General features: G+C 51.8%; 2 protein-coding genes and 1 long non-coding RNA gene across 13 annotated transcripts in view; 2 read left to right on the top strand and 1 right to left on the bottom strand.

The window, feature by feature from the left end:
* Plekhm1 (pleckstrin homology and RUN domain containing M1) overlaps positions 1–9,920 on the top strand; it is a 61,872-nt gene extending 51,952 nt beyond the window's left edge. For all 5 annotated transcript variants that reach the window (XM_039086121.2, XM_008768292.3, NM_001009677.2 and 2 more), the window contains 5 exons: positions 336–481; positions 3,436–3,629; positions 6,729–6,792; positions 7,166–7,323; positions 8,066–9,920. In XM_039086121.2, the coding sequence (XP_038942049.1) occupies positions 336–481; positions 3,436–3,629; positions 6,729–6,792; positions 7,166–7,323; positions 8,066–8,177 (674 nt within the window). In that variant the 3' untranslated portion in view covers positions 8,178–9,920. The remainder of the gene's footprint in view (positions 1–335; positions 482–3,435; positions 3,630–6,728; positions 6,793–7,165; positions 7,324–8,065) is intronic.
* Positions 9,921–11,343: 1,423 nt separating this feature from the next.
* The window catches only part of Arhgap27 (Rho GTPase activating protein 27), a 32,749-nt gene continuing 16,775 nt past the window's right edge, over positions 11,344–27,317 (top strand). For 2 of the 5 annotated variants that reach the window (XM_063269176.1, XM_063269174.1), the window contains exons 1-3: positions 11,344–11,749; positions 12,699–12,835; positions 14,127–14,802. In XM_063269176.1, the coding sequence (XP_063125246.1) occupies positions 14,145–14,802 (658 nt within the window). In that variant the 5' untranslated portion in view covers positions 11,344–11,749; positions 12,699–12,835; positions 14,127–14,144. Of the gene's footprint in view, positions 11,750–12,698; positions 12,836–13,992; positions 14,803–18,460; positions 18,732–27,317 lie in introns of those variants that run through there. The other 3 variants (XM_063269175.1, NM_198759.2, XM_008768291.4) reach the window with 3 other exon arrangements.
* LOC134480883 (uncharacterized) lies at positions 13,952–19,437 on the bottom strand. Of its 3 annotated transcripts, none has more exons than XR_010055832.1 (2): positions 19,166–19,437; positions 13,952–15,164 (listed from the first exon to the last, which is right to left on the bottom strand). It is a non-coding gene; the product is annotated as an uncharacterized LOC134480883 (long non-coding RNA). The 3 variants fall into 3 exon arrangements; XR_010055831.1 differs by lacking the exon at positions 19,166–19,437 and adding an exon at positions 15,653–16,574; XR_010055830.1 differs by lacking the exon at positions 19,166–19,437 and adding an exon at positions 16,310–16,574.

Below are 27,317 nucleotides of genomic sequence, written 5' to 3'. Positions count from 1 at the left end.
TTTAATCCCAGCACTTGAGAGGCAGAAAATTGGCAGGTATCTCTGAGTTCAAGACCAGCCTCTGACACATAGTAAGACCCTGTCTCAAAAAACAAACAAACAAACAAACAAAAAAAAAAAAACCCCACAAGTTTTTATTGTAAGTGGTGAGTTTATGAGTGGTTAAAAAGGTTGTATATTTATTTATCAAGAGAGGGGGTTGGTCAGAGGAATAGGTTCTCTCCTTTTATCTTTGTATTAGCAGTCCTTTCCCACTACAGCAGACTCTTGTGTTTTTCATAAAGCTGACTCTGGCCCTCACTACTTAACTTATCTACCCCGGTCCATTTCCCTAGGTTGCTCCCGGCAGATCGGCTTCTCCTTTGTACGACCTAAGCTCTGTGCCTTCTCTGGCCTATATTACTGTGACTTCTGCCACCAAGACGATGCCTCGGTGATTCCAGCCAGAATCATTCATAACTGGGACCTCACAAAGCGCCCGGTAAGTTTGTAAGCCAGGCTGTCATTGGCCACACAGGGCTGCTCAGTACTAAGGAATGTTCTCCCCTAGGCCATGCAGGACTTTGGCTGTAGGGAAGCCAGGATCACTGGTTCAAGCCTGAGATAGGGACTGAAAGCTTGTCTATCTGCAGCCCCTGAACAGGGCTTTGTAAAACAACTCCTTGCTCCCCAGTGGCCACCTGAGGACAGTACCCTGAAGCTAAGATAGCCACAGAGACAGTCAAGACACTAGCAGTAAGGTTGGTCAGGGAGAAAGTCGGGATGGAGTAGGTTTGATACACTGATGGTGGAAGGACTGATGTAGATGGGTGGGAGGGCAGTAAACTGGGCCAGCCAGCAGGCTGCACCCCTTACTCAGCCTTGCTGTTTGCAGATTCTCTGCGGCCAAGCCGACTACACTTGCTGCAGGAAAGAGAAAGTGTTTTTCTAGGTCATACAGCATGGTTATTATTTGACCCCTACAATGTAGAAAAGCCCAAAGACAAATCAAAATTAGGTCTCGTCGCTGAAGATAACCACTCTTCAATTTTCGGCCTCTGAGCATCAGTGTTTTCAGCTAGAAAATAGCAGTGCTGAATTTTAGAGTATTCTGGAGATTTCTGTGTGTTGTTTCTATAAGCATGTGGACTCATCTTGCTTTACCACATGTTGTTTATTTAATACTGTATTTTGGGTGTTTTGTTTTTATTGTGTGTGCTTGTGTGTGCATATGCATGTTATGTGAATCTGTTCTCTTCTTCCAGTAGAACTGTCTTGAACTGGCTCATCAGGCTTGGCCACAGACACCTTAGTTTCTGAGCCATCTTTTTTTCTCTTTGTTATTAATTTTCGTTTTGTTTGTTTGGTTGTTTTGGTTTTCAGCTTTTGGTTTTCAGTTTTCCAGACAGGATTTGTGTGTGTGTGTGTGTGTGTGTGTGTGTGTGTGTGTGTAGCCCCAGCTATCCTGAAAGTCTCTCTACAGACGAGGCTGGCTTCTAACTCACAGAGATCTGCCTGCCTCTGCCTCCCTAGGGTGCTGGGACTAACGGCGTGCACACCCACGTGGGGCTCTGTGGAGCCCTCATGATGGCTTTTGGGTACCAAGTGCTTCTGGAGGAGATAGCTTGCTTGTGTTAGCCTCAAAGTGCCTATCAGCAGTGCCTTTCCTTCCTGGAAAGCCTGTCATACCTCCTGTCCCTAATCCACTTGTCCAGGGTCCTCCTCAAGAGGAACAGACTTGGCTTTCTCACGGGGGCATGGACTAGAAACACAAAGAAACTGTTTACTTCTGTCGGAGCCTGAGGCTGTACATTCTTGGCTTTGACTGTGCCCCAAGGTACAGGTATGGTAACTCAGTCAGCTTTACCCCCATGGTGTGACCATCAAAATTCAAAGATGTGCAGGAGCCTTTGATGTAAAGCAGCTCTCCTAGCCTTATACTTCCTCGGAGCTTCATTCACTGCTGTGGTCTTTGTACCTCATCTTTTCCCTCTTGGGGATACTGGAGTAATGTTCTGGGACCAGGAAATAGCCAGTTCTCCCTCAGCAATCACTGGCTTGGGAAAGACAGGAAAATTCAAAACAGAGTAGTTGGCGCAAGGATTTGAGACTCCATTGTTCACAGCTACCGAGTTGGCTGACCCACTTGTACAGAGATCCAGCTGCCACCTGGCAGACTGTCAGCTCAGGACCAAGTGTCTGCTCTTGCCTGCATACTGTTCCATGCCCACAGGATATGAACAAACTCTGGAGAGCAAGAAGGCCCATGGCAGTGCTGGGCAGTGTTTAGCACACATTGCCAGATGTTGTTTCAACTGAGCCTTGCCTAGCGTCAGAGGCTGAGTTGTGGGGAAAGCTGGGCTCAGCCTAGAGGGTAACAATTAGACCCCAGCCACTAGGGTTAGCCACTGGGATTTGCCCAGATGGAGAGCTGTTACCTCAGGACTCTGGCACATGGGAAATGGAGTTACCTATTGCTGGGGTGGGAGTGATAGCTGCTCACAATTGGGAGATAGGAAGTCGGAGGTCTCTCCTGTCCCCCAGTATATGAGCAGCTCTCCTGAGGATCCAATTACACATCCCTGACCAGGCAATGGGACCAGGGTAGGCTCTTGCACTGTAGTGGCCCAGCTTCCATTTTCTGAGGATGTGCAGTGTACTGAGGCCTGTGCCAAAGCTTCTGTCTTTCAGTCTAAGCTCAAAATAATGTCATGAAATGCATTTTGATTTTCCTCTAGCAAACCTTAGCTTATGGCCACAGAAAAGAGAGTTTATGGCCATCCCCATGTGGAGAGACCACTCATGCTGGCCTTTGCCATCCACAGGAGTTGGATGAGCCACTCTAGCCTCTCTGAGGCTGTTTCCTCATCTATGTAGCAGGCGCTGCCACCTCTCCCTAGGGATGGTCCTGAAGATGAGCGACTACAGAGGAGTCACTCAGATCTTCAGTAGTGAGCACAGGCAGCTGGGACCCCGTGGGACTCTCCTGAAGTTCTGGCGAGAGCTGAGGGCACTGGGAATGTCATAGAACTGTGTCTGCTCTGTAGCTTCCTGTAGCTGGAGCTTGATGGCAGCGGAGTCACCTGGTTCCTGAGTTAGGGCCCAGAGGACAGCATGTTTCCTGTAGGCAGGAAAAGGGGGCTGGGAGGACAGGAAAGTGTGGGAAGTCTGTGAGTCCCATGGACAGGGGACTCCTCCCTTGTCTCAGCAAGGTCAGAATCAGACAGCACCAGGGTTTGAGAGTCAGGCTGGTTCAGATATTGACTCAACCATTTTCTGAGCTGTGTGACCTTGGTCTGGGGTCACAGTTGTCTGACCTTATTTCCTGCTCTATAACTAAAGAGAGCGCCACTCGGTGGGTACAGGGTGCAGGCTGCAGGCAGGCTCAGGCTCACTAGCACAACATCCAGCCAGAAGTCTTGGCTGAACAGGTGAGGTCTTCATGAATTTTCTCAGGTCTGCCGGCAGGCCCTGAAGTTCCTGGCCCAGATCCGGGCCCAGCCCCTCATCAACCTGCAGCTGGTGAACGCCTCTCTGTATGAGCATGTAGAGCGCATGCACCTCATTGGCAGGAGCCGGGAGCAGCTGAAACTTCTGGGGGACTACCTGGGCCTGTGCCGAAGTGGTGCTCTGAAGGAGTTGAGCAAAAGGTGAGTGCTCTTCATATGCACATGTGCCTGTGAGTGGACACAGCAGCCGAAACCTGGGCAGTGTGTCCCCTCGGGAGATGCCACTTCACCCAGTGCTGAGCTGGGTACTTCACACCAGGCTGTGGGAAGTCACTTCATCCTTTGAGGGTAGTTTGTGGTTTTGTTCATATGGTCATTCATTTGTTTGTTTAACAAAAATTTATGAGCGCAGCTGTTCCTAGAGAAGTAGGTGAACACTGAGCTGAGGGAGGCAGACCCAAAGCAGGAGAGCCCACGGCACCTCCCACCAGAGGCAAAGGGGGGAGAGAGGATGGATGGTCCAGATGTACAGAGACACATCCGACCTGAAGGGAGTGACTTCTGAAACAAGACCTGGGAAGTAAATAGAAGTGGAAGAGAGGAAGAGGCTTGGCTGGGAGTGGCACGCATGGGCCGTGGAGGAGAACGTCATGCATAGAAAGCCCAGCCCAGCAAATCTTGACTGAAGAAGGGGAGGAAGTGGGCAGAGAGGTAAAGGGCTGCACAGAGAAGGATGCTAGCCTGGCTCATCGGTGCTGCTGTTCCTCTGGCACCATTGCTCTGCAGACTGTCTACGGCACATGCAACTGGCGACACTCAGGAGGCCCCTCTAGAAGCCCCTTGCTACTCTGAGCCTGGTCCTTCGGTGCTCCGGGGACAGGGGTGACCTTAGACTTAAGTATAGTCTTTACAAGGGCTGTGTGACTGCCTCATACATCTCCAGGCCCTCCATTCACGTGCAGAGATGTGGCTCTTTGGCAGGGCTGTTCTCTCTGGGGGCCCTCAGGAACACCGGCCTTGGGGAAGGAAGAGCAAGCTGCACAGTTCATCCACTATGGATTTGTGTCTGCTTTGCTGGCCCTCTGGAGACTAGCGGTCCCTGCAGGCTCCTTCCCTAGCCTTGCTCCCTAGAGGCCAGCATGGAGAGCACCATCTGAGCATGTCTCCTCAGGCCCAGGCCAGTGTCATTTCTCCCAGAGCTGGCCTGCACTGTGTCTTGGGGATAGATATGTCTAATGGTCCCCTAAATCTTGGGGAGATCAGAGAGGAATGCTGGCCCTTTTCTGCCCAGAACATCCAATGAACCCTCTGAGCTTTACCTCCTTCCATCGGGCCTAGAAGAACAGGCAGCCTTTTGGGGTCTCTACCACCAAATATCAGCCCACTACAAGGGTCTACTTTTTTCTCTTTTCAGAGATTCCATAGTCCAGAGCTTCAAAGAGTTTATGCCCTTACCCAGGGATAAATCTCTGTGTGGGAGAAAAGCTCACTTCCTTTCTGGCACCACAGAGGCCTGAAGATCTGTGTAGATGGGTGGCTACAGCATGGCTCTGGGTGCTGGCCCAGTCGCCCTCCTTACCTGCTGACTTGTTTCCAAGCAACCGTTGGTGGGCGCTTAAGCAGCCTATTTCTGTCTCTATCTCCATCTCCCTGACTTGCCTTCTGCACCCAGGCACCTCCCTGCAACCTGCCTGGGGAACTCCTATCTTATTTTAGAATTGTATTTGATTGTGCAGACATGAGTGAGGGAGGTTGCACAGGCTTGTATACACAAGTGCAGAGGCCAAAGGACTGTCCAGCTCAGTCACTCTCTGTCTTATTCATTGGGAACAGTCTGTCTCTGAACCCACACCTGGCCACTTTTTAGCTAGACTGGCTGGCCGGTGAGTCCCTGTGGGCCTGCTTCCTTTGCTTCACATTTTACAAGGTAGTGGGGATCCTAACTCAAGCCCTCCTTTCTGTGCAGCAAGCACTCTTTCCCCTGAAAGATCACTTTTAAGAGGAAGCACAGAGAAAGAAGAGCAACCCTGACCTGACCTGACTGCTGCACAGATCCAGGAAGTAGTTTTGGGGCTCCGAGCCTATTCACCCATCCATAAGATGGACCACTGCTACTGGTTATCTGCCCTTTCTGAGTTGTGGGGAGGGCCACAGTGTTTGGGCCTTAACCAGCTACAGAGGGGCAGGCAGGTGACTGGGCCAGCACTATATATGTCCTGAGGAAGGGTTCCTAAGCAAGCCTGAGTAGGAGCTAGAAGGTTGAGGAGGCTGGGAAGCTCACAGGAGTTAGTGTGTGAGGGGGTGGACAGAGGAAGAGTGGGCCTTAGATGAAACAGATAAACCCTGGCCATCCATGCAAGTTTCCCAGGTCACCGGGCCTGGTCCCTAGATAGTAACCTTGTTACAGAGCACCGAGAGGGGGCTCCTCATTGTACAGGCAGAGAAACTGGGGCCCAGGCCAGGCTGTGTCTATCTCTGTATGCCCGTGGCCAAGCCTTACAGAAAAATCAGTTGCAAAGCCACACTGAGAATGGCAGACCAAGGATTCATTGACTCCCAAAGAAGGCCCAGGGCCTGCTGGCTCCTTACACTGGGAAGAGAGATGACAGGGATAAAAGCCTCCATCACATGAACCCCACCCTTCCTGCCAACTCAGTGTCAGTCTTTGTCGTCGTCGTTCCCCCCTCCATGTTTTCCTGGCCATAAATGGCCATTTCCTGTCTCCAGAAAGCTGAATGCTCACTGGGGGGCAGATTGGCGTTCTCAGGCATAGGGTACAGTGTAAGCTGCCAGGTTGTATGGGCTTCACCATCCTAGACCCAGATTGGGCTCCCAGACTCCTATGTTCAAGCTCTAGCTCAGATTCTTAACTCTGTGACCTCAGGCAAATCATTTAACCTGTGTTTCCTGTCTTCCCAAGGTGGGAGTTAAATGGGACTGGCTTCACAGGATTACTACAAAGACTACATACTTAGCCCGGTTCCTGGCCAAGTGTCAGCATGCATCATCCTCATGGCTCGTTAGTCTTATGTTTACACTATACCCAGGGTGTTCAGTACATTTTTCAACCTCAAAACAATTCCAGGTCTCCTGGGAGGTTACTTAGTTTGCCCTAGGGGCTGGGGGCTAATCCTAGGTAGCTCAGATAGGAGCTCAAGCAGACTAACTCGAGCCCTTGGCCTACCTGATGACCCAGACCTATGTTGCTGGCTAGTAGGCAGGGCTGAGGGGAGGACAACCAGGAACTGGAGGCCTGACCTTGGAAGCCCTTCTGAGGAAGTGCTCGTGTTGTCTTTGCAGGCTAAGCCACAGGAATTACCTCTTGGAGTCTCCTCACAAATTCAGTGTTGCTGACCTCCAGCAGGTGAGTATGCCATCCTCCCCACACCTAAATCTTAGACTCATAAGTAGGTCCTAATCCTGAAGAAATCACAGAGAAATAGCAGGAGGGATACCTGTCAACTCAGGCCACCCCTCAGAATGGCTGCCCTCCTCTCCCTCACCTCTTACCTAACCAGAGGCTCCCAAGGGTGAGGCCTTTCCCTCAAGGACAGCAGAGTAGACTCAAGTCCCATCCCTAAGTACCATATCCACTACCCTAAGACCCAAGCTAATACCCGCATCAAACAGCCCGATGCAGGGAGGTCTCCTTATCCGTGTGGAACCAGAGGAGTTCCCAGGTAGGTACTGTGGTGATGCATGGTGCCATCTGAGACTGGTCTCCACTTGCCCTGCAGATTGCAGAGGGGGTGTATGAAGGATTCCTCAAAGCCCTGATTGAATTCGCCTCCCAGCATGTCTACCACTGTGACCTGTGCACCCAGCGAGGCTTCATCTGCCAGATCTGCCACCACCAGGACATCATCTTTCCCTTTGAGTTTGACACCACAGTCAGGTATGAGGGGTGCACAGCCAGCTACCCCACAACCACGGCCTGAGCAGCATCCCTGCTTACCCCTCACCCTGTTGTGCAGGAGCATACTGAACATCCGCGGCTGTCTCTCAGCCCCTTACCTCCCACCCCATTACCTTAGAGAAGGGATGGCTGCCGCCTCTTGAAGTGGGATGTCTTAACTCAGTCAACAGATGGGTTAAGGAGCTGACAGAGTATGGCCCTAGAGCACTGACATAAGGCTTAGCTAAGTGGGTATTAGACATTATTAGAAGCTCCGGTCTTCCCTCACACCAGGTAGGAGTGAAAGGCTGAGCTAGGAGATAATCCACTCACCTTCAGTAGATAAACCAGCCACTGTCAGCTCTGGGCCTGGGCTCTTGTTTAAACTGCTCTAAAAAGAGTCAAGAAGTCGGGGTTGGGGATTTAGCTCAGTGGCAGAGCGCTTGCCTAGGAAGCGGAAGGCCCTGGGTTCGGTCCCCAGCTCCGAAAAAAAGAACCAAAAAAAAAAAAAAAAAAAGAAGTCATGTAAGCTGTCAATCAGCACTGCAAAGAGTAACATGGGACATGTCCTTGGGCATGGGGTTCACTTGCGGGTTCAGTGTCTGAAGTGCTTTCCAAGAGAATTGGAAGGCAACACATGTGGGTGCCAGCCGCCAGCAGAACGCAGCCTCTCTGGGTTCTGCCCATGGCCCCAGACATATCTAGATGACTGGCACCAGCAATGCCCATGCTCTCTTCTCAGGTGTGCTGAATGCAGAACTGTCTTCCATCAGAGCTGCCAGGCTGTGGTGAGGAAGGGCTGTCCCCGCTGTGCCCGCCGGCGCAAGTACCAGGAACAGAACACTGTCAGTTAGCCCTGCTGTCCTGACCTTCCAAGGCCGTCCAGCTGGTTTGTCATCGGCCTAGGCCTCTCCTCCCTGTAAGGAAGACTCTCTGGTGTGCCCAGAGCTCCAGCCTACAGAGAAGGCACAGGAAGTCGCAGTGATGCCTGTGGCCCCTCACTACCCTTGTGCTCCAGGAGAAGGAGATACACCAGGCGCCTCTCCACAGGGCCTGCTTACCCAGCTGTCATGGCACCTCCGTTAGGGCTGTTCATACACTGTTGAAACGAAGCTTGGTGAGCATGTGTAAACCATGCTCCTGAGTACAAGGTCTAGTTTTTTTAAGGTGGGTTTTCCCCCCTTCGTATTTAAACAGAAAATATTTTTTTATTCTTGACCTACCCAAATCACCCAAGAAATAGACTCCTTCACCCGAGCAGATGGGTAAGAGGAAGCCCAGCCTAGAGGCAGGCATGGAGCCGGGTGGAAGGGTGCCTTTCCTTTGCCCTTTCTGGCACATACTGCCAAGAGCGCAAATGCCATGTGCCAAATGGCCTGTCGTTGTAAGGCTGGTTGGTTTCAGCAACCACCTTCCCTCCCTTGTCATGCTCTCCCAGAAAGCAGTCCCTCCCTCTCAGAGCCCCTGGCTCCTTTCTGGCCTGGGAGTACAGCACAGCAGGAGCAGGGGAATGACCAGCACCAGCACTGTCAGCACTTTGAACCTTCCTTTCTCAGGAAGGCCACACCCTTGCCCACCTCATCCCCGTGCCCTCCTTAGTGCTGCAGGGTAGAGTAGGCTGGAAGCCAGAGAGCCCCAAGCTCCATCTGTGAAGAGGAGGCGCCATCCTTCAGCTACAGAGATAGGGATTTGCCCAGAAGCTGCCCTGCAGAGCTCCATCAGCCTAGTCTCAAAGCTTGAGTTCAGAATGTTCCTTGAGTTTTCACCTAGTCCAGCAGGACACTGCAGCACCCAAATGACTTCCTGGAAGTGGGGTTGCCCTTGAGAGGCTCTTGGGTCTGATGGCCACATCCTGGAATTGTTTTCAAGTAGCCTTGAGGCATGTAGGGAGTAGGGATGCGCTCTGCTACCCTCACCTCTCCTGAACCCCCACCCCACCCCGTCTGGCCATCCCAGAGCAACCAGCTCAGAGCCAGATGGAATGGAGGACCTCCCTGGAAATGACCTGTCATGTCTAGAGAGGAGGTGTCCCCACCCTCACGGAGGTGCATGAGCTGAGTCACCTGAAGCCTGACGAGTTGTGCAATAAAACAGGAGGCAGAGGCTGCCACACAGTTAGTTCATCTGTCCCCATCATGGAAGACAGCACTCACCAGTGGCTGAAACACCAAAGCCTCCAGAGCCACCCAGTGTATCCATGTCTGCGCCCCCTCCCCCAAGTAGCATTAACACATCCCCCAAACTACAGCCCCATCAGAGCCTCCCTGGTTTTGGGTCCTGAATGGCAGGAGTCTGTGGCCTGTCCCATGAGAGTGTATTACAGAACTTGCCTAGGAGGTAGAGTCCTCCCGCTACCTGGACTGTGAGCATTAGAGCTGTCTCTTGCCCCTTTACTAAGCTACTGATGTGCTCAAGTTCGAGGCTTGCCCCCACCAGAAGAGAGCTCACGTGAACCTCTGCAGTGCCCACACTATTGAAAAAAAACGCTATTTTATGCAATATTCTGACAAGTGGGCCTTGGCAATGTAGAGAAGAAGCTGCTGCTGTGTGTGTGGTATTTGAATGATTTTGCAGTAAAGACCTGGTCTTTCTAATCAGTCTTGTTTCTGAGTCTCAATCCTGTGGCTCCTGGGGAAACACCAACGGCTCCCCTTAATCCTATGCACTGAGCACTTCAGGGACCATGGAGCACACTTGCCCGACCAACCAGCCAGGGAGAAGAGGTAAGTGAGAGAATTTAGGTTGCCCTGATGGAGGTGGGAGACTTTCAGATTTACCCATCAGCTGTAACAACTCACTAGCTTTCTGCCCTAAATTCCCGGAAACAGATCACACACACATACATAACCTGTAAAAGCAGGAATCTGGGCATGGAGAGAGGCAAGCAGGGGAAACAGGTCCCGGCTCCTAGATTCATAGATTAAAGATTCAAGAGACCCATCTGCTGCTAGCCTTCCCCGGGGGCTCCAGAAGAAGCCCCCACCCCACCCCCACTGCCTGTGTTAGGACAAAAGAAGGAAACAGACGAATTCCTAGGGAAACCAGGTTGCAGGAAAATGGGACAGAAAAAGACAACATCCAGGACTTCATTTCCTGACCTTGAGGACCTTCAGCCACTGAGTGGGGTACTCCTTGGCCATCTTTGAGCCAGGTTCTCCAGGGGCGTAGGCTCAGAGAAAAAGAAGAGGAACTGGATTTGGAGGTTGGGGGTGGCAGGCCCAGGAGAGGCGTCTGACACTTGCGCTGATGCTGCTGTCTTTGGTTCAGTCTTTCCACCTTCTGCACAGTGCCTCTGAGGGCAGTTTCCCCTTTCTCCCTTCTGTCTAGAGGGGGGATGGGAAAACTGGAGTTCTCATCCCCAGAAAGTGCCTCCTATAATGAAAATAACAATAAAATACATGTGCTCACCACCGTTGTGTTTAGTGTATATTTCCTTTAACTTCCCCGAAAGCGTATAAGGTATGGGAGGAATCGAGAGACCCAGTAAAGCGGTACTCCCGTGACTATAAAGGCTCCCTTGTGGCACAGTTGGGCATCAGGTTGTTATACGGACAAGGACCTGGCTGGCTGGGTGACTAGGGAAAGAAAGACAAAGTAGGGTGTTGCTCGTCCCCCCCCCCCCATTTTATGCCTTGTGCCTTCCCCGTTGGGTCCTAAGATACCCACCACAATGTAGACTCAGTGGACACGACTAAGGAAGTCAAAATATGGAAGAAGATATTGGGGGAGGGCTGTCCAACTGAACCCTCAGCCCTGTGACACTAGAGGGACGTAGGCCTAATGTGGGGCTCCCTTCTCGTGTTTATGAGCCTTAAGCAGCTCCTAATGGAACACCTAGTTGAAACCCACACTTTGTTGGAAGTCAGAGAAAATCAGCACTCCAGGTCTGGGGCTTGCCCTTGTCAGAAATGTTCACAGGCACACCTCAAAGTGTGCTGCTTTCCCAAGAGGCAGGTAGTTTCCAAAATGGGAGGATCCTGCAACTACACTCAGGCTGCCTGCAGTACTGGACTGTGACTCTTCCTCCTACAAGGATGAGGGTCAGTGGGAGTGTAATCTGGCCAGAAGCTGAGAGAAACTGCCTCCCCCGCAGATCTCCATCCAGGCCCTGCCACCGCCTCCTCCCCGGAGCCAGGTGTGGCCCAGGATCCCCGGGGAAGAGGGGGAAGGGTGGCGTCTCTGCTCCTAGAGCGCTGGCCCGGCCCAGAGGGGACAGGAAGCCAGGACACCGGGGATTGTCTCTCGCAAGCACAGCCCAGCCCCGGCTTGGGAGGAAGTTCTGCCGAGCGCTCTCCGCCGGTTATATTGTAGAACAGGAAACAGGGCATCGCCGGAGCAGGGCTGTGGAGCAGGCAGCGCCGGACGCGGACCCCACGCGCGTCTACCGGGACAAGTGGAAGCTAGGCCAGCGGGCGAAAGTTATAAGGTGCCCGGGCCGGGCTGGACTGAGGGAGGAATGGCTTTGGGGAGGATGGCGCTGAGTAGTGGGAGGGCGGGGAAGGTGCCCCCAGGTGGCTGTCCCTACCCTAGAGCCCCGCGCACCGCCTGCCCTTCTTGCTTCTCTGGGGCTAGAGCACTGCGAGCTTGGAGGAGGTCCCGGACGCCCAAACCCCGGGGAGGAGCTTTAGGCGTAAGGCTGCCCTCTGTCTGGGGGCGAGAGGTGAACCAGCCGAAGTCCCCCAGTGCTAACTTAGGTATTAGTGACGTTGTGACTAGGGACGGCCAGGAGCAAAAGATACAGGAAACCTACTGGCTAAGGGTGTGTTCTTGCTTCCAAGATTCCTCCCCGCTCATGCATCCTTCCCCTTCTCCTCGCTCTCTGCGGATAATGGAAGGATGTGAGGCACAGGTCCCCACTGTCACATAACCCAAGACATTGCGCTCCAGTCTGTGAGCGTCCCTGCAAGGGGACGCTAATTTTTCCAGGCCCAGAGAGGGCCTCAGAGGGCGGAGGTGCTTCAGGAATGGGTAGTGCTCTTAATCTGGCTGCAAAGGGCTCGCAGTTCGTGATTCAGGAAGCAAAGGGCCTCCCTCGTAATGTGCATGCCAGGACAAGACAATCAGCCCCACTGGGCATTCCCAGAGCATCGTGGAGGCGGAACGCAGGGCCTCGAGGACAAAAATCCCTCCGAGCGTTGAGGGAAGAAGCAGAACCTACTGACTCTGTTCGCTATCAATCAGCACCCCTTCCACGCAACCCCTTCCTCCTGCCTTTTTTTTTTTTTTTTTTTTTTTTAATTCCTGGAGACCCGGTCTCGTACGTCTTTCCAAGGGTCCGGGCACAGGCATTATGGCTCCTCCTCACCCTCCCAGACAAGCTGTTTTGGAGACTGGGGACAACTCTACTAAGTGCGGGTCTCCACCTCTTCTCCCAGCGTCTCCTGTTTCGCGCGGTTTCTTCAGTCTCAGTCCTTGGAAGTCCCGCCCACAGACATGGTAGAGACCTAAGCTGCAGTCCTCCGCCAGCTCCGCCCATCCAGCCCATGGGCAGCCTGAGATCCTCCCAGCTAAAGTGAGTACGCGGTTGGGGTCCTGGGGAAGAGGGAGTAACCCAAGGGTACACTCCTAGGATTCTGCTCGCCCAGCTCTGATCTACCATGTTACCATCTCCCAGAGTCAGGATGCTCAGTGACTAAGTTTACACACCTTCCACCATCAAGGAACTCTTGAAAAAAGAAATCATTCCTTGCATGACAGTGGATACCCCGATACTGGTCCCCAGGACACCTTGTGGGGTAGTAAACGGAGCGGTCATTGTAGGGTTTTGGAGTGACAGAACTTTCGGAGTAGGCCACCGTCTTCACTTTGTTGAAGGCACACAGTTGGGATTTTGTGTACACACACACACACACACACACACACACACACACACACACACACACACACCAGGCACCAGACTAACCTGGCATTGGGCATTGGGGGGGGGGGCGTTATAATGATCACTCCAAAGAGATTTAGAGGACACTGGTAACACTGTCACAATGCATCCCCTAGGAGCTACTACCCCGACAGGAAGTCCTTGTAGGGAGGGATCCCCAGGCAGGTGAGAAAACCAGGAAGCCTCTTAAGCTGCCTGGGAGCTGGCATGCAGGGGCGGTGCTGGCCCTAATGGGCGGACCAGACTTCATGGTTCACGTGTGCGACAAAGCCACTGGGAAAGGGAAGAGAAACCCAGAGAACCGGTTCTCCAGCCTTAGCTGTCCAAGCCCCTACGTCAAAATCACCGGACTAAATAAGGCAGGGACACTTCTAAAGTAGAACAACTTGGGGGCTGCTCTAGAGCCTGTGCCCCCCACGCTAATCTCGCCCTCCCGGAGGGCAACCTCCTAAGGGGAGGGGACACTTAAGAGCTTTCCACGGATTCCCTTCAGGCAGGAGGCGTCAGGGTGGGGCGAGCCGGGGGAGGGGGGCAGAGTAGAGGCGGGAAAGGGGCCTTAATTCCCAATTCGCCAACCTGGAAAACGAGGCTCTGCCAACCTTCCGGCCAATGTGCTGTCTATCTTACAGTCACCGCCAAGTCTTTAAGCCAAGGTTTCCCCCAGAGTAAAGTTGGATTCCTATCACCCTTAAGTTCTCACCAAGGGACAGCATATCTCACAATCAACGACACGGAATGGAATCTTAAGAATGGGAGTTACGGAGATGATTTTATCCACGTCCCCATTTCAGAGAAGAAAAAACTGAAGCCGAATGCAGTGGGCGTCAGGAGCGGGACTCGAACCCTTGTCTTTGAGCCCGGAACTCGATGCTCTTCCCGGCTGCGCAGTCCTGACCTTGGCGGCTCCTTTTCTTGTTGCCTGCAGGAGAGCGCGGTGGCCGCGATGGCGGCGGACGTCGAGGGGGACGTGTACGTGCTGGTGGAGCACCCCTTCGAGTACACCGGCAAAGACGGGCGCCTTATCGCCATCCAACCCAATGAGCGTTACCGACTGCTGCGCCGCAGCACCGAGCACTGGTGGCACGTGCGGCGGGAGCCTGGGGGTCGCCCCTTCTACCTCCCGGCTCAGTACGTACGCGAGCTGCCGGCGCTCGGTGACCCTGTCCCGGCCCCGCAGCCTTCCGTACTGCAGCAGCGCCCCGCAGTCCCGGAGCCTCTGGCCTACGACTACCGCTTCGTGAGCACCCCGGTGGGTGCCGATGGGTCTTCTGCCGAGCCCCGGGGCCGTGCCAGCTCCCTGTGTGGCCCTGCACGACAACGCACCAGTGGCCAGCGCAACAGCCTGGCTCCGGGAGGGCCCGCCTGCCTGTACCTGCGGCCCGCAGCGCCGGTGCGACCCGCGCAGTCCCTGGATGACTTGGCGCGCGGCGGCACCGCGCCCCCTGCCGGCCTCCTCGGCAGCGCGGGCCACTTCAAGGCCTCCAGCGTGGCGGGCTCCTGGGTTTGTCCCCGGCCCCTGGCGCGTAGCGACTCGGAGAATGTCTACGAGGCTATCCCGGACTTGCGCTGTCCTCCGCGGGCGAAGAGCCCAAAACAGGTAGGTCGCCGCGAGCGACGGGGTGGGACGGAGGTCACAGTGGAGCAGAGCCTGGATGATTTTTCTTTAACTGAGGTCACTGGTCGTCCCTCCACCTCACTTAGCGTAAATATTCACGTTTTCATGCATAATGCAAATGAGCTTGATTACAGGGTGCTGCCCCAAAGCCTGCTGGGAGGTTAACTAACCTGTGACAAGTGCATGCGCCGAATAACATTCCTAAATATCTGTGGCTCTGTAAGGAACGGTTTGGAGAGGTGGACTCTCTTCTCTAGAAACTTAGGGTGGAGGTCGGGTCAGATGAGATGGTGGATGTGAAAGTCAGGCATCTGCTTCTCTTTGGTGCAGTTTCCAATATTTCAGTTCCTTCAACAAAAACAACAAAAATTCTTAATGGTTTTGTTTCAGGTTTAGTTATGGTGAAGTCTTTTCTCTTTCGGAATCCGATTGTGTTTATCTGAGACACTGGAAACGGAGCGCGTTTCTAACACTGATAGCCTCGGAATCCTCTTGCTCTGCCCTGTCCTCTTGAACTTTAGAGCCTTTTAGGGAGGGACAGCCTGCGGAAGGAGAGAGGATGCCTCCAAATGGTTGACATCTGCCACCCCACTGCTGCTGCATTATCCACAACTCACTTCCTCTCTCAGGCACTGAGTCCCGGGTGCCTTCACCCAGGAGGTGCGACCCCATAAGCCCGCTACTTGGCCTTGCTTCTGCTAGGGCTCCTCTTTGCAGAATTCAGGTTTTAAGGCTACTGAAACCCGAATTCGACTCTGCTGGGTCATCTGCCAGCTGCTGACGAGCTCGGTGTCCTAGTAGGTAAATAATACCCAAGGAATAAAGTTGTCGTGAACCTTAAACGCAGTGAGGCGTGGAAGCACTTGGCAGGAACCGGTGCACGAAGAGTAACTGCGTTCCATTGGATGTTCGCTGCAGCCCTGAGCCTCTGCTCTCAGGTTTCCGCGACATCCCTCCCCCTTGTGGGCACTGCGGAGAACAACACTCCGCGGGCTTAAGTGTCTGCGGCAGATAGGTCGTCCTGATAACCCGCCCCCTAGCTAGTCAGGCGCCTGCGGTACATATGGCTAAACGTCCGCGCTCGCTCGGTTCCCTGGCGCCCTTGAGCAGACTCTGTTCCTCTAGAGAACTCCCCAGCCTTTCCAGATTGTGGGTCCTAATGTTGGGAATGTGTCTGCTGCCCCTACGAGCTTCTGACTGTGGGAATGGCCCCGGTGTGCTTGAATTCCCCAGTGTCTGGCCAAGGGCTTGCTCACACTGTCTTAAGAAGCGAGGAGCTGCAAACCCTTCACCCATGAACCAGGACTATGTAAGTCTGTCCAAGGGCAGCTATCCGAGCTCTGGGACCAAAGAGAAAGAGACGCCCCCTCCCCAGACCCACCCCGGCTGCCAGAATCTCTTTAGAAATTTTCCCAGTCCAGAAATCTGCCAGAGTTCCTGACCAATAGTACCTCCCCCATCCCTTCTCCCGCCCCCAGCAGGCTCCCAGTTACCAGTAGTTTGGAGACACCTTTGAAGGTGGACTGTCACAGACACAATAGCGAACCAGGAAGTCTGGCAGAGATCTAAATGCTGGACAGAGAGGCTGCTGCCTGTCTCTAATTAACTTGTTGGCTCCAAAAGTGCCCGGCTTCTTCTGGTCCTATTTGTTTGCTTCTAAGTATAACAATGGCGCATTCTCTGCTATGGCTCTCTCGGACACTCTGTCCCCCGCAAACAGCAAATTTCCCTTGGTAAGGAAATTTCACCCTTGCCCTTCCTTGTCCCAGGCATCATGGGAAGGAATTTCCTGAAAAGTGATCCTGGCCGTTTTCCAAGGAGTATAGGTGCACAGGCACGGGCACGCGCGCGCGCGCGCGCGCACACACACACACACACACACACACACACACACACACTCGCCCTACTCAAACTCCAAATCCTACTCCCCACCCTCAAAGCACCTCATGACCTCAAGCCACAAACCCCCAAGCGTATTTGCTTCAACACTCCCCACCCCCACCCCCTCCCCCACCCTCACCCCCATGAGCCTTCAGACCTAGGGATGATGGTAGCACAATAGCTTGCCTAAGAGGTATAGACGCCCCTGCCACACATCGTTCAGGCTGTATGAGGCTATGGTGAGGGTGCCACAGAGCAAGGGCAGAGGAGAGATGTGAACAGGCCCTTATGGGGGTCTTATAGTTCTCTCTTAGCCCAGCATTTGTGCTAGCTGTGGTATCTGCTATCAGGCTGGGCTTTGTGGGAATTTGGACGTTATCCTGAAGCTACTGGAAAGCTCTTGGTAGGGAATGGAGTGGGTCTGAGAAGGACTGTTGGGCCCATTCCTAGCTTCCCATTCACACTGGTGGGCGGCCAGTGGTGCCGTTTACAGACGCCTTGGAGGCAGCATGAGGTGGGAGCAGATGGGGCACACCTGGATAAAGTCGTCCAAAAGAGGAAAAGAGGATCTCAAGAGGAAATGAAAGGACCCCAGAGGACCAACCGGGGGCCTGAAAGCCAAGTGACAAGGTGCACAAGCTCAAGTCAGACAAAAGCCACAGGACATTATCTGACACGGCCACCAGAAGGCTGGCTTGTCAAGCAAGGGATTGCAGAAGACAGAAGGTCAGGGGCTGAAGGGTGTGGGTGAAGACGGGCAGGCAGCTGGCAACCGTTTGGTAGAGAATGGAGAGAGAGGCTGTGGTCAGTTGGAGGGTGAACGACTTACATCATCCCAAAGTCTACGGCAGCGAATGGATGAGACCGGAGCCGGGAAAGGTTGAGGCAGGGGGAGGGATGATCAGATAGGATCCCTGGGAGAAGGGTGTGGCTGGAAACAGGAGCAAAGGTGTGGACCACGAGCTGTCACAGGGTGAAAGGGCACCTGCCTGCCACAGACCAGCTCTGGCCTTAGGGCAGGCCACTCAGCAGACAACCAGAGAAGAGTGAGCTTGTACCATATTTGGTTGTTTATGTTCACAGCTCATACAAGTAACCACACACTGTGAGCCTGGCATGCGTTGGTTATGGGGCTGAACACCGTGGACCGAGGTGACAGTCGTCAGGGCTAGCAATCCTACGTCCTCTCACTCAGAGGCCTGCACACACTGCTCAGGCTAGTCACTAGCAGCTCGGAAGGCAACATAGGATGCCCTTGTGCCCTGAAACCAAACAGGATCACAGAGGAAGTGAGTTCAGATCGGACCAGGAATTCTGACTCCAAACCTCACCCTTGCCACCAAGTTTAGTCTCAGCGAGGTGGCCTTCAGAGGTGGCCAGCCTTGTCCCTTTGGGCAAGTGGGAGCAGAAGATGAGCAAAACACTCTCTCCTGAGCACACTGCCCAGCCTGAGACGGTCCAGCCCTCACCACCTTCATCTAGGGCATGGGGTGGGGGTGGAGGATTAGCTAGTCATTGCTCCTGACAGAATTAGGGCCACGCAGGAGGCCAAGCAGCAAAGTGGCCTCTGAGGCCCTGACTGTAATCCCAGCTACTCCGGAGGCCGAGGCAGGTAGAACCAATTTTCAAGGGCACCTTGGGCTATAGAGTCAGTTAAAGGCCAGCCTGGTCCACATAGTGAAACTCTCCAAATAATGAGTAAAAAGAGAGCTGGGGTGTACAGTTCACGCCTAAAATGTTTCACTGGGTTCAGTCCCCAACATTGCCCTTCCCCTGTGGCCTCTGGCCTCCCTAGCTAGTAGATTTCGGGGTGTGGTCAAAACGACTGCCCTAACCTTTGAGGTAGGAAGGCCCAGGGAACAGATGGTCTAGGGCCCGCCCCTGCCGCCTGGGCATTGGCCACTGGCAGGACAGGTTCCAGGCCTCGCTGGAACTTATGCAAACAGCCCCAGAGGCATTGCTTCTGAGCTCAGACCTGGACTGGAAGGAGCCCCCCTGAGCCCTCGTTTCTCCCACCGCATCTGCCAGGGAACTGTAAGTGATACCTCCCGGGGAACTGAGAGTCTAGGGGTGGGGATTGGGAGGAGAAGGGACTTGCCTCCCTCGCAGACTCCCCACCTGGTCCCTCCCTGTCCTGTACACTTCCTGGAACGAATGTCTCAGGGACAGACTCAGCCAAGCATGTACTCTGAAAAGCTAGGTATCAGGAAAAGCGGGGAGCAGAGGCCAAGCTGAGGAGATCCAATGACCCTCCCCCCCCAGCTTCAGCAACAGATCCCTAACTTGAGCAGACCTCACCTGGTTGCTTCATACCAATCGGGTCCACCCCCTGACCCACCCCGCTGACCCACCCTGCAGCCCCAGGACCTGCCCTTAGGGTCTGGTTTTTAAGGGAGAGCAGGAAGAGCAGGAAGAGCAGGTCCTTCCATCCCCCCCCCCTCCCCACCAACCTTCTTTATCTCACCTACCTGGGCTCCTACTCACTGCCCTCACCCCTGCAAGCTGGGTGGCCACCCTGCGTTCCTTAGACCCTAGGGGGCTGAGACCTTTCTCACTCTTGGTCTCTGTTTCCTATCATCCAACCTTAAAGCTGGATCTCCTCCGTCTTCCATTTATCTGAACCCTGGACTCTTTTTTTTTCCCCTGCCCTCTGCTCAGGAGTGGGAGGAGACAGTCTTGAATACGACTGTCCGCTGGTCCTGGTCCGGTGGTTAGCGCTAGGTCTTGAAACACAAGAAAGCCCCGTGGTCATGGTAACTGGGGTCTGGAATGTACTCCAGGCTCTGTGCCAGAATAGGGTCTGGGGCGATGAGCAAGGCCACATTGGTTGGTCAATGTCTGGAGGAGCAGAACAGCTAGGCCCGTGGCTGTGGGGCACGAGAATGCTTGGTTAAATTAGGGAAGCTGCAGTTTCTAAATTGAGGAAGGACTGTGGTGTTGAGGGGATTTACAGATCACCCTCACTGCCTTCCCGCCCAGTTCATCTGCAGGCTCCTGGGGGTCCCTCTCCTGCAACCTTCCTGACTGGAGACTGGAGGTCTCCTGTCTAAACCTGGGACACAGAGGAGGAGCAGGGGCTGCCTCGAGGGGCAGCCCCCCCCCCGTAGGAACATTGCCCAGGCTGTTTGACTGTGTGAATTCTCTACGCTCCCTTGTGAAACAGGTTGACTTCTTTTTAAATGTTGGGGGGTAAATTGCAGGCTCTTTCTGGGGTCTTCTCCATGATCTGTTCTCCAGGCTTCCTTGTGGGAGTTTACCACCAGGCAAACGCTGGGGCTCTCTCCCGTTCAGTCAAAAGTGGTGAGTGCTATGCTGGGCACCATAAAGTCAGAGACATCAAAGCAGATAGCTTATTGTCCCGGAGGCCAGATAGGCCAACAAATGTACCCTTAGGAGATGGGGACCAAACATGTCCCCAAGGTGCCCCAGAAGGCACTTTGAAAGCTCTCTCTCTTCAGGGATGAGCAGAAAATATTTCAGAAGAAAGTAATGTCACAGATAGTCAGTCCTAAAGGACTCTAGTTTCCTCCCACAGAAACTTCCAGACCAGGGCACTTTCCTACAGAAACTCTCTCTGCCATTTCAATATTTTTACAAGTTCCCTAGTTAATTTTGGCTATTTGACATTTCATTAGGAAAGCATTCGTTTTCCCTACGTTTGTAAGATTTCCACTTCAGAAATTTAGTATGAGCTGGGGGTGATGGCACACACCTGTGATGCCAGTATTTGGGACCAGAAGCGGGAGAATCATGAGTTCGAAGCCACCTGGGACAACTTACCAAGAACTCATCTCAGAAACAAAAGTAAGCCGGGCCCGTGGCTCGCCTTTTACCATTCCCTCTGCTCATGTTTCACTTCCCAGCTGATTCTCTCTGCCTGACTTTACTGTGTCTGGAGTTTATTGCCAAGTTTTGCATTTCTTGGTTGCCCTTGTGGTCTTCCCCCAGTGATCCGGTAGTAACTGGCTTCCCTTCTGTCATATTTTCCATTTCATTACCAGTTTCCGCCTCTGTCCTTGCATCCCAAGCGAATGAGAATTCCGGGTCCCGTCCGATGCTTATAGAACTGCTAGGCTCGGTCCCTGTATGGTTTTTCATTTCCTTTGCTTTCTTTCGCTGGAGAGCTGTCTCCTCTGACTCCGTCCATCCCCTTTATTCATGTCACTTTGCATTTGTGCACTGGGGAGAATTTCTTCCGCTCGAACTTGAGCCTACAAGTTTGAATTTGGGGAGTACCGTCTTATACAATTTGACTCTAAGAGTTCTCCCTTTTTAGTTCAAATCGTAATTTCACTGACTGGCTCTTCCTTCGGCCAACAGTCTTAAAATGTGTGTGTGCAGAGTTTCTTTAAAAAGAGATTTTAATATGTATATGTGCAGTTAAAAACCCTCAGGGCTTGGGGATTTAGCTCAGTGGTAGAGCGCTTGCCTAGCAAGCTCAAGGCCCTGGGTTCGGTCCCCAGCTCCGAAAAAAAAGAAAAAAAAGAAAAACCCTCACAGGCCCTTCCCTGCTTCCTGGCCTGGCCTCTGTTGGCCACAAATCAACACCTTCATTCTTTATTGTTCTCCCAGTTTTATTACACAGACACAAACTTGTATGAAGAGGAATTGGGTAACTTCGTCCTCTGTGTCTCCTACACAGAGGAAGCTGGAGCCCTGCGTACAGTGTCATGTGTAGTGGTTTTCACCTTAAATACATATATAAATATGGATATCGGTGTTTTACCTGGGTGCATGTCTGTGCACAAGTGGACAGTGGCCAGGAAAGGGCTTTGGATTACATGGAACTGCAGTTGCAGACAACTGTGAGTTACTATCTGGGTGCTGGGAATTGAACCCAGGTCCTCTGGAAGAGCCCCCAACGCTCCCAACAGCCATCTCTCCAGCCCTGATATTTTGATTTTCAATTGGCACAGCAGTCATACATACTTGGAGCACAGAGTGAGATCCCATCGATGTATAAAACGTATAACGATCATAAAGTAAGCGTATCGATCATCATAGACACTCACATTCAAAGTCCTCTCTACACGCTATTCTTTTTTTTTTTTTTTTTTTTTTTTTTTTGGTTCTTTTTTTCGGAGCTGGGGACCGAACCCAGGGCCTTGCGCTTCCTAGGTAAGCGCTCTACCACTGAGCTAAATCCCCAGCCCCAACTACTCGCTTTCTTAAATGTATAATTACTTGCTGTCCGGTGAAGGGACCCTTCAGTCCTCTGAAAGTTACTCCTCCAACTGACTAAGCTCCTAGATCCACCTACCATTCTTCTTCTGTCACCCCTGGGTGCACATCCTTCCCAAATTCTGGTAACCAGTACTTTCTGTTGTATTTCTTCAACGCCAACACTTTGGGCCCCACGTTTAAGTGAGATCACACGTTATTTGTTGTCCCATGACTGGTTTATTTTGCTTAACATAGTGTCCTCTAGTTACATTCATGCGGTTATACAGAATTCCACTCTATTGTGTGCCTTCTCTATCCATTCTCTGGTGGAGGACTAGGTTGATTCTGTATGTTGGTTCTTATGAATGGAGCTGCCATGATCGTGTGGCAATGCAGATTTCTCCTTAGCCCGCTGACTTCGATTCCTTCGGATGTGTGCCCATGGTGAGGTGGCTGCAGCTCAGGAAGCTCTAATTCCAGCTTTTTGAGGAAGCCCCACGCTGATTTGCATACTGACCGTCCCTCTTACGCTCCCAGGCTGCAGGGGAATTCCACTTCCCCCATATCTCACTAGCGTTTGTTACTTCTTTTTTTTTTTTTTTCTAGATTCTAAAATTTATGTGCACGCGTGTGTGCCTGTGTGAGTTTATGTGTACCATGCATATGCAAAGGCCAGCTGAGGACAGAAGAGGGTGTTAGAGGCCCTGGAACTGGAGTTATAATATGCACTTGGTTGTGACCTGCTCCGTGTGGGTGAGACAAGAACTAAGCCTGGACCCCTGCAAAAGCAGGGCAGCTCTTCCCTGCTGAACCATCTCTCCAGCCACCATTTACTTCTAGCTTTACAAATTTTCTTTTCTTTTTTTAAAAAGATTAATTAATTAATTAATTAATTTATTTATTTATTTATTATATGTAAGTACACTGTAGCTGTCTTCAGACACACCAGATCCCATTACAGACGGTTGTGAGCCACCATGTGGTTGCTGGGAATTGAACTCACGACCTCTGGAAGAGCAGTCAGTGTTCTTAACCACTGAGCCATTTCTCCAGCCCACAAATTTTCTTTTTAACTCTTTTTTCACTGCTGGAGATCAAACCCTGTCTTATAGTGTATTTGTTCGTTTGTTTGTAAACACAGTATCATGTGCTTGTATCTGCTACAGTCTGGAGACTGAGGCAGGGGGATCATTTGAACCCAAGAACTCGAGACCGGTCTGAACAACCTAATAAGCCTTGGGCAGCTATGGTGCACACCTTTAATCCCAGCACTCTGAAGCAGAGGCAGTGGGTCTCTGAGTTTGAGGCCACATAATGAGGCCCTGTCCCCAAACAAAAGACCCTGTCTTAATTTAAAAAGAAAAGTTTTCCCTAATCACATGGACGTAAGCCCAACAGGTTAGTACCCATTTGCAGTCTGCACTTGAGAGACTGAAGCAGGAGGATTGAAAATTGAAGGGCAACGTGGGTAACTTAAGAAGACCCTGTTCAAAGATAAAGAATAAAAAGAGTTAGAATGTCGCTTAGCCCTTGCTTGGACTCCAAGAAGCCTTGGGCTTAAGACCAGGGGCCACAAAAAATAAAATAAAATATTGAGTGTATTGTTTATTTTGTGGCCCTTTATTACAGACTTGGCTAAACTGTTACAAATGTGCTCAGATTTTACGTGCACACACCGTGCCATGTGTCATCTACCATAGGAACATTTCTGAGAGATGCAGTGTAAGGTGATTTCATTGTCCTGTGGGTGTCACTGGGTGTGCTGGGCCAAGCCTAGATGGCAAACAGGTCAGTCACTTGGCATGACTTTCTGATGTGATCAAGGGCTGTGCTAAGCAGCAGACCAGGCTGACCTCGAACTCACAGAGATCCATGCGAGTGCTGGGATTAAAGGTGTGGCCTACCACGCCCAGGGGTAAGCAAGCATTGGAGGGAGGCTGCTGGCCGTCTCACAGTAAAGTCCCTGTTCTCAGTAGAAGGTGGGAAGGGCAGTTATGATAGAGTTCAAATGCATGTGTTGGGCACTGTGCTCTGCTGTGTGTCCTACCCAGCGGCCATCCTTTACATGGCTGCCGGTGCCGGATTTGTTTGCCACAGCATTACCAGGAGCTCTGACTACTGCACTGCACTGCCCCGTCCCGATGGCGCCAGTGTTACTCAGGAATAAGAGTGTGTCTGCTTAAAAGAAGTGAAAGAAAAATCCATGTCACTCCATAAAGATCTTACCCTTTCGTTAACATTGGTGGTTGTTAACCAAAACCTCCATTATGTACAACTCTCTCTCTCTCTCTCTCTCTCTCTCTCTCTCTCTCTCTCTCTGTGTGTGTGTGTGTGTGTGTGTGTGTGTACATTAAAATTTTGCGAGTTTTTCTTCTTTTTTTTCTCATCAAATTCTGCCTCAGTCTCTCCTGTGCCAAGATTAGAAGACATAAGAATGTAAAAACCATCGTGCCTTTTAAATTTGTTATTTTATTCATCATTTAATTATTGTTATTCTTTTTTAATATTATTTATGTATATGAGTACAGTGTAGCTGTCTTCAGATACACCAGAAGAGGGCATCAGATCCCATTACAGATGGTTGCAAGCCACCATGTGGTTGCTGGGAATTGAACTCAGGACCTCTGGAAGAGCAGTCAGTGCTCTTAACCACTGAGCCATCTCTCCAGCCCAATTATTGTTATTTTTGAGTCCCGTCATGTAGTTCAGGCTAGCCCTACACTTGTGGCAGCCCTCTGCCTCAGTCTCCGGAGTGCTATATGGCAGGAATGAACCATCAACCCTGGTTATCATTCAGTATTTATTTATTTTAATGGCTTTTTAAAAATTATTATTTTATCTTTGATCCTGGGGCTGGCAAGATGGCTCAGCAGTTGAGAGCACTAGCCGCTCTTGGAGGAAGGAAATCCAGGTTACTTCCCAGAAGAATAGAAGCCTGTAACTCTGGCTTCAGGGGGAGCTGGCGCCCTCTTCTGGCCTTGGTGGGCACTGCATGTTTGTGATACACATAAACTCAAGCAGGTATACACACATACACGTAAAATAAAAATAAATAAATATTTAAAATAAAAAGCCTTTTAATCCCTTGAGGGTTTGTCCCTGAGGTCAGAGTGAGAGGTAGTTTTCCACACATATCTTAATTTTCTATCTACATGACAGCTCCTTGTTCCGTGGCCTTTTACTGATGGGCTAGTCATCCTAGTGTATGTGCCCTCACCTCCCCCAACCCCATCCCCATCCATCTCCCAGCAACATGGCCAGCTCCAACCATGCTGGCCTCTGATAGCACTGGTTTGATTGTCTCTCCTGTCTCTTCCTAGCGGTTGATCGGTCAGTGGAGCAGATTTTGTGTGTCTCCCTTCAGCAGGCTTTGACTGAGCTGTAGGAGTCCCCTTGGCTGGGCTGACGGGCATTCCAGAGTGTGCAAGAAACGATGGCCTCTGCCTTTGGGTGTCAGGCTGGGCAGGCTTCTATGATCAAAGCTGGAGGTCTTCCAGCTCCTTGCTTTTTTTTTTTTTTTTTTTTTTTCGGAGCTGGGGACCGAACCCAGGGCCTTACGCTTCCTAGGCAAGCGCTCTACCACTGAGCTAAATCCCCAACCCCCCAGCTCCTTGCTTTACAGAGTAAACTGCACCCAGACTATGTATTTGGCTCCTAGGCACTAGAGGGCTGCTAGAGGTCCTGGCTGCCCCAGGGTCCTGAGGTGCCAGCCTTGCACACAGGCACAGCCTTTTATTGAGCCAGATCCTGCCAACCACCCGGCCTGGCCCTGCTTGAATGAGACAGAAGAAGAGCAAGACCTGGGTGTGTGCCAGCTACCTTGGTCGCAGGACCCCCAGCCCTGGACTGCATACTAAAGTGTTCATAAGAGATGGGGTTGGAGGAGCAAGAAGAGCAAGATGCTTCCAGATGAAAAACAATGACCGAGTTGCATGGTGGGAGCAGCGAGGGTGAAAGACAGTTTTAAAAGCTTTGATGGTGGCGAGGCATATAATCCCAGCACTCACACGACAGAGGCAAGAGAACAGGGGTTGTCTTAGTCAGGGTTTCTATCTCTGTGGTGAAACACCATGACTAAAATTAGCATGGGGAGGAAAGGGTTTATTTGGCGAACACTTCCATATCGCTGTTCATCTTCAAGGGAAGTCAGGACAGGAACTCAAGCTGGGCAGGAACTTGGAGGCAGGAGCTGATGCAGAAGCCATGGAGGGGTGCTGCTTGCTGGCTTGCTCCCCATGACTTGCTCAGCCTGTTTTCTTATAGAACCCAGGACCACCAGCCCAGGGATGGCCCCACCCACGATCATCTGGACCGGCCCCCATCAATCACCAATTAAGAAAATGCCCTTCAGATTTGCCTACAGCCTAATCTTTTGGAGGAATTTTTCTAATTGAGGCTTCCTCCTCCCAGATGACTTTAGCATGTGTCAAGTTGACTAAAACCACCCAGCACCATGAGTTTAAGGCCAATCGGGGCTATACAGTGAGTTTCAGGCTAGCCTGGTCTATAGAGAGACACTGTCATTAAATAAATAAATGCAAGCAAAAAGAGTTGCAGAAATGGGACCAAGGCTAAGTGAATGACTGAACCCAGCATCTCACACTTGGGAAGTGCTCACCACCGAGATATGCCCCAGCCCCATTCCCTCGTTTTTTTCCTTTCCTTCTTTTGCATGGGTATGCATAGTTATATTCTCACATATGTGGATGGCGTGTAGTTATATTCTCATGTATGTGGATGCACAGGTGTGTGCATGCAAGTGGAGACCCTAGGCTGATGTCCGGCACCTCCAAGCAGGGTCCCAGCTGTTTCTTTGTCAGATCTGGGGGAGGCCTGTCCCTGGCTCCCTTGCTGGGATTACAGGTGGACCACCACACCCACCCAGCTTTTACCTGGGGTCTGGAGATGTGAACCCCGGGTCCTCATGTTTGCATGGCGAATGCTTGGTTTACCTGCTGAGCCATCTCTCCAGCTCCCACTTTCTGTTTTGTTTTAAGGCAGGCCGGGTTAGGAACATAGCTCAGTGGTAGAGCCCTTGCCCAGCTTTAGAAACACTCATGTTCAATCCCAGAGCTTCAAACACAACCCAGAAAACTGTGGGTGTGACTCAGTCGTAGAATGCTTGCCAAGAGTGCATTAGGCCTTGGGTTTGATCTTCAGAACCCCATACGCTAAGTGCTAAGCATTTAGAAGGAAGGGAAGCATATGAATCTCTCTTTCTCTCTCTCTCTCTCTCTCTCTCTCTCTCTCTCTCTCTCTCTCTGTGTTGTCTGTCTGTCTACTGTCTGTGTGTGTGTCTGTTTGTCTGTCTACTGTCTGTGTGTGTGTGTGCACGTGTCTCCCTGTGTGTCTCTCTATGTGTCTGTCAGTCAGAGTATCTATCTCTGTGTGTATGTGTGCATGTCTCTATATATCTGTCTGTCTCTGTGTGTATATGCACCCACATGTGTGTTTCTG

The sequence above is a fragment of the Rattus norvegicus genome, chromosome 10, assembly GCF_036323735.1.
Source record: "Rattus norvegicus strain BN/NHsdMcwi chromosome 10, GRCr8, whole genome shotgun sequence".
Lineage (NCBI taxonomy): Eukaryota > Metazoa > Chordata > Mammalia > Rodentia > Muridae > Rattus > Rattus norvegicus.
Note: the sequence above shows the minus strand (reverse complement) of the source record. Positions and strands in the feature narration are given on the sequence as shown.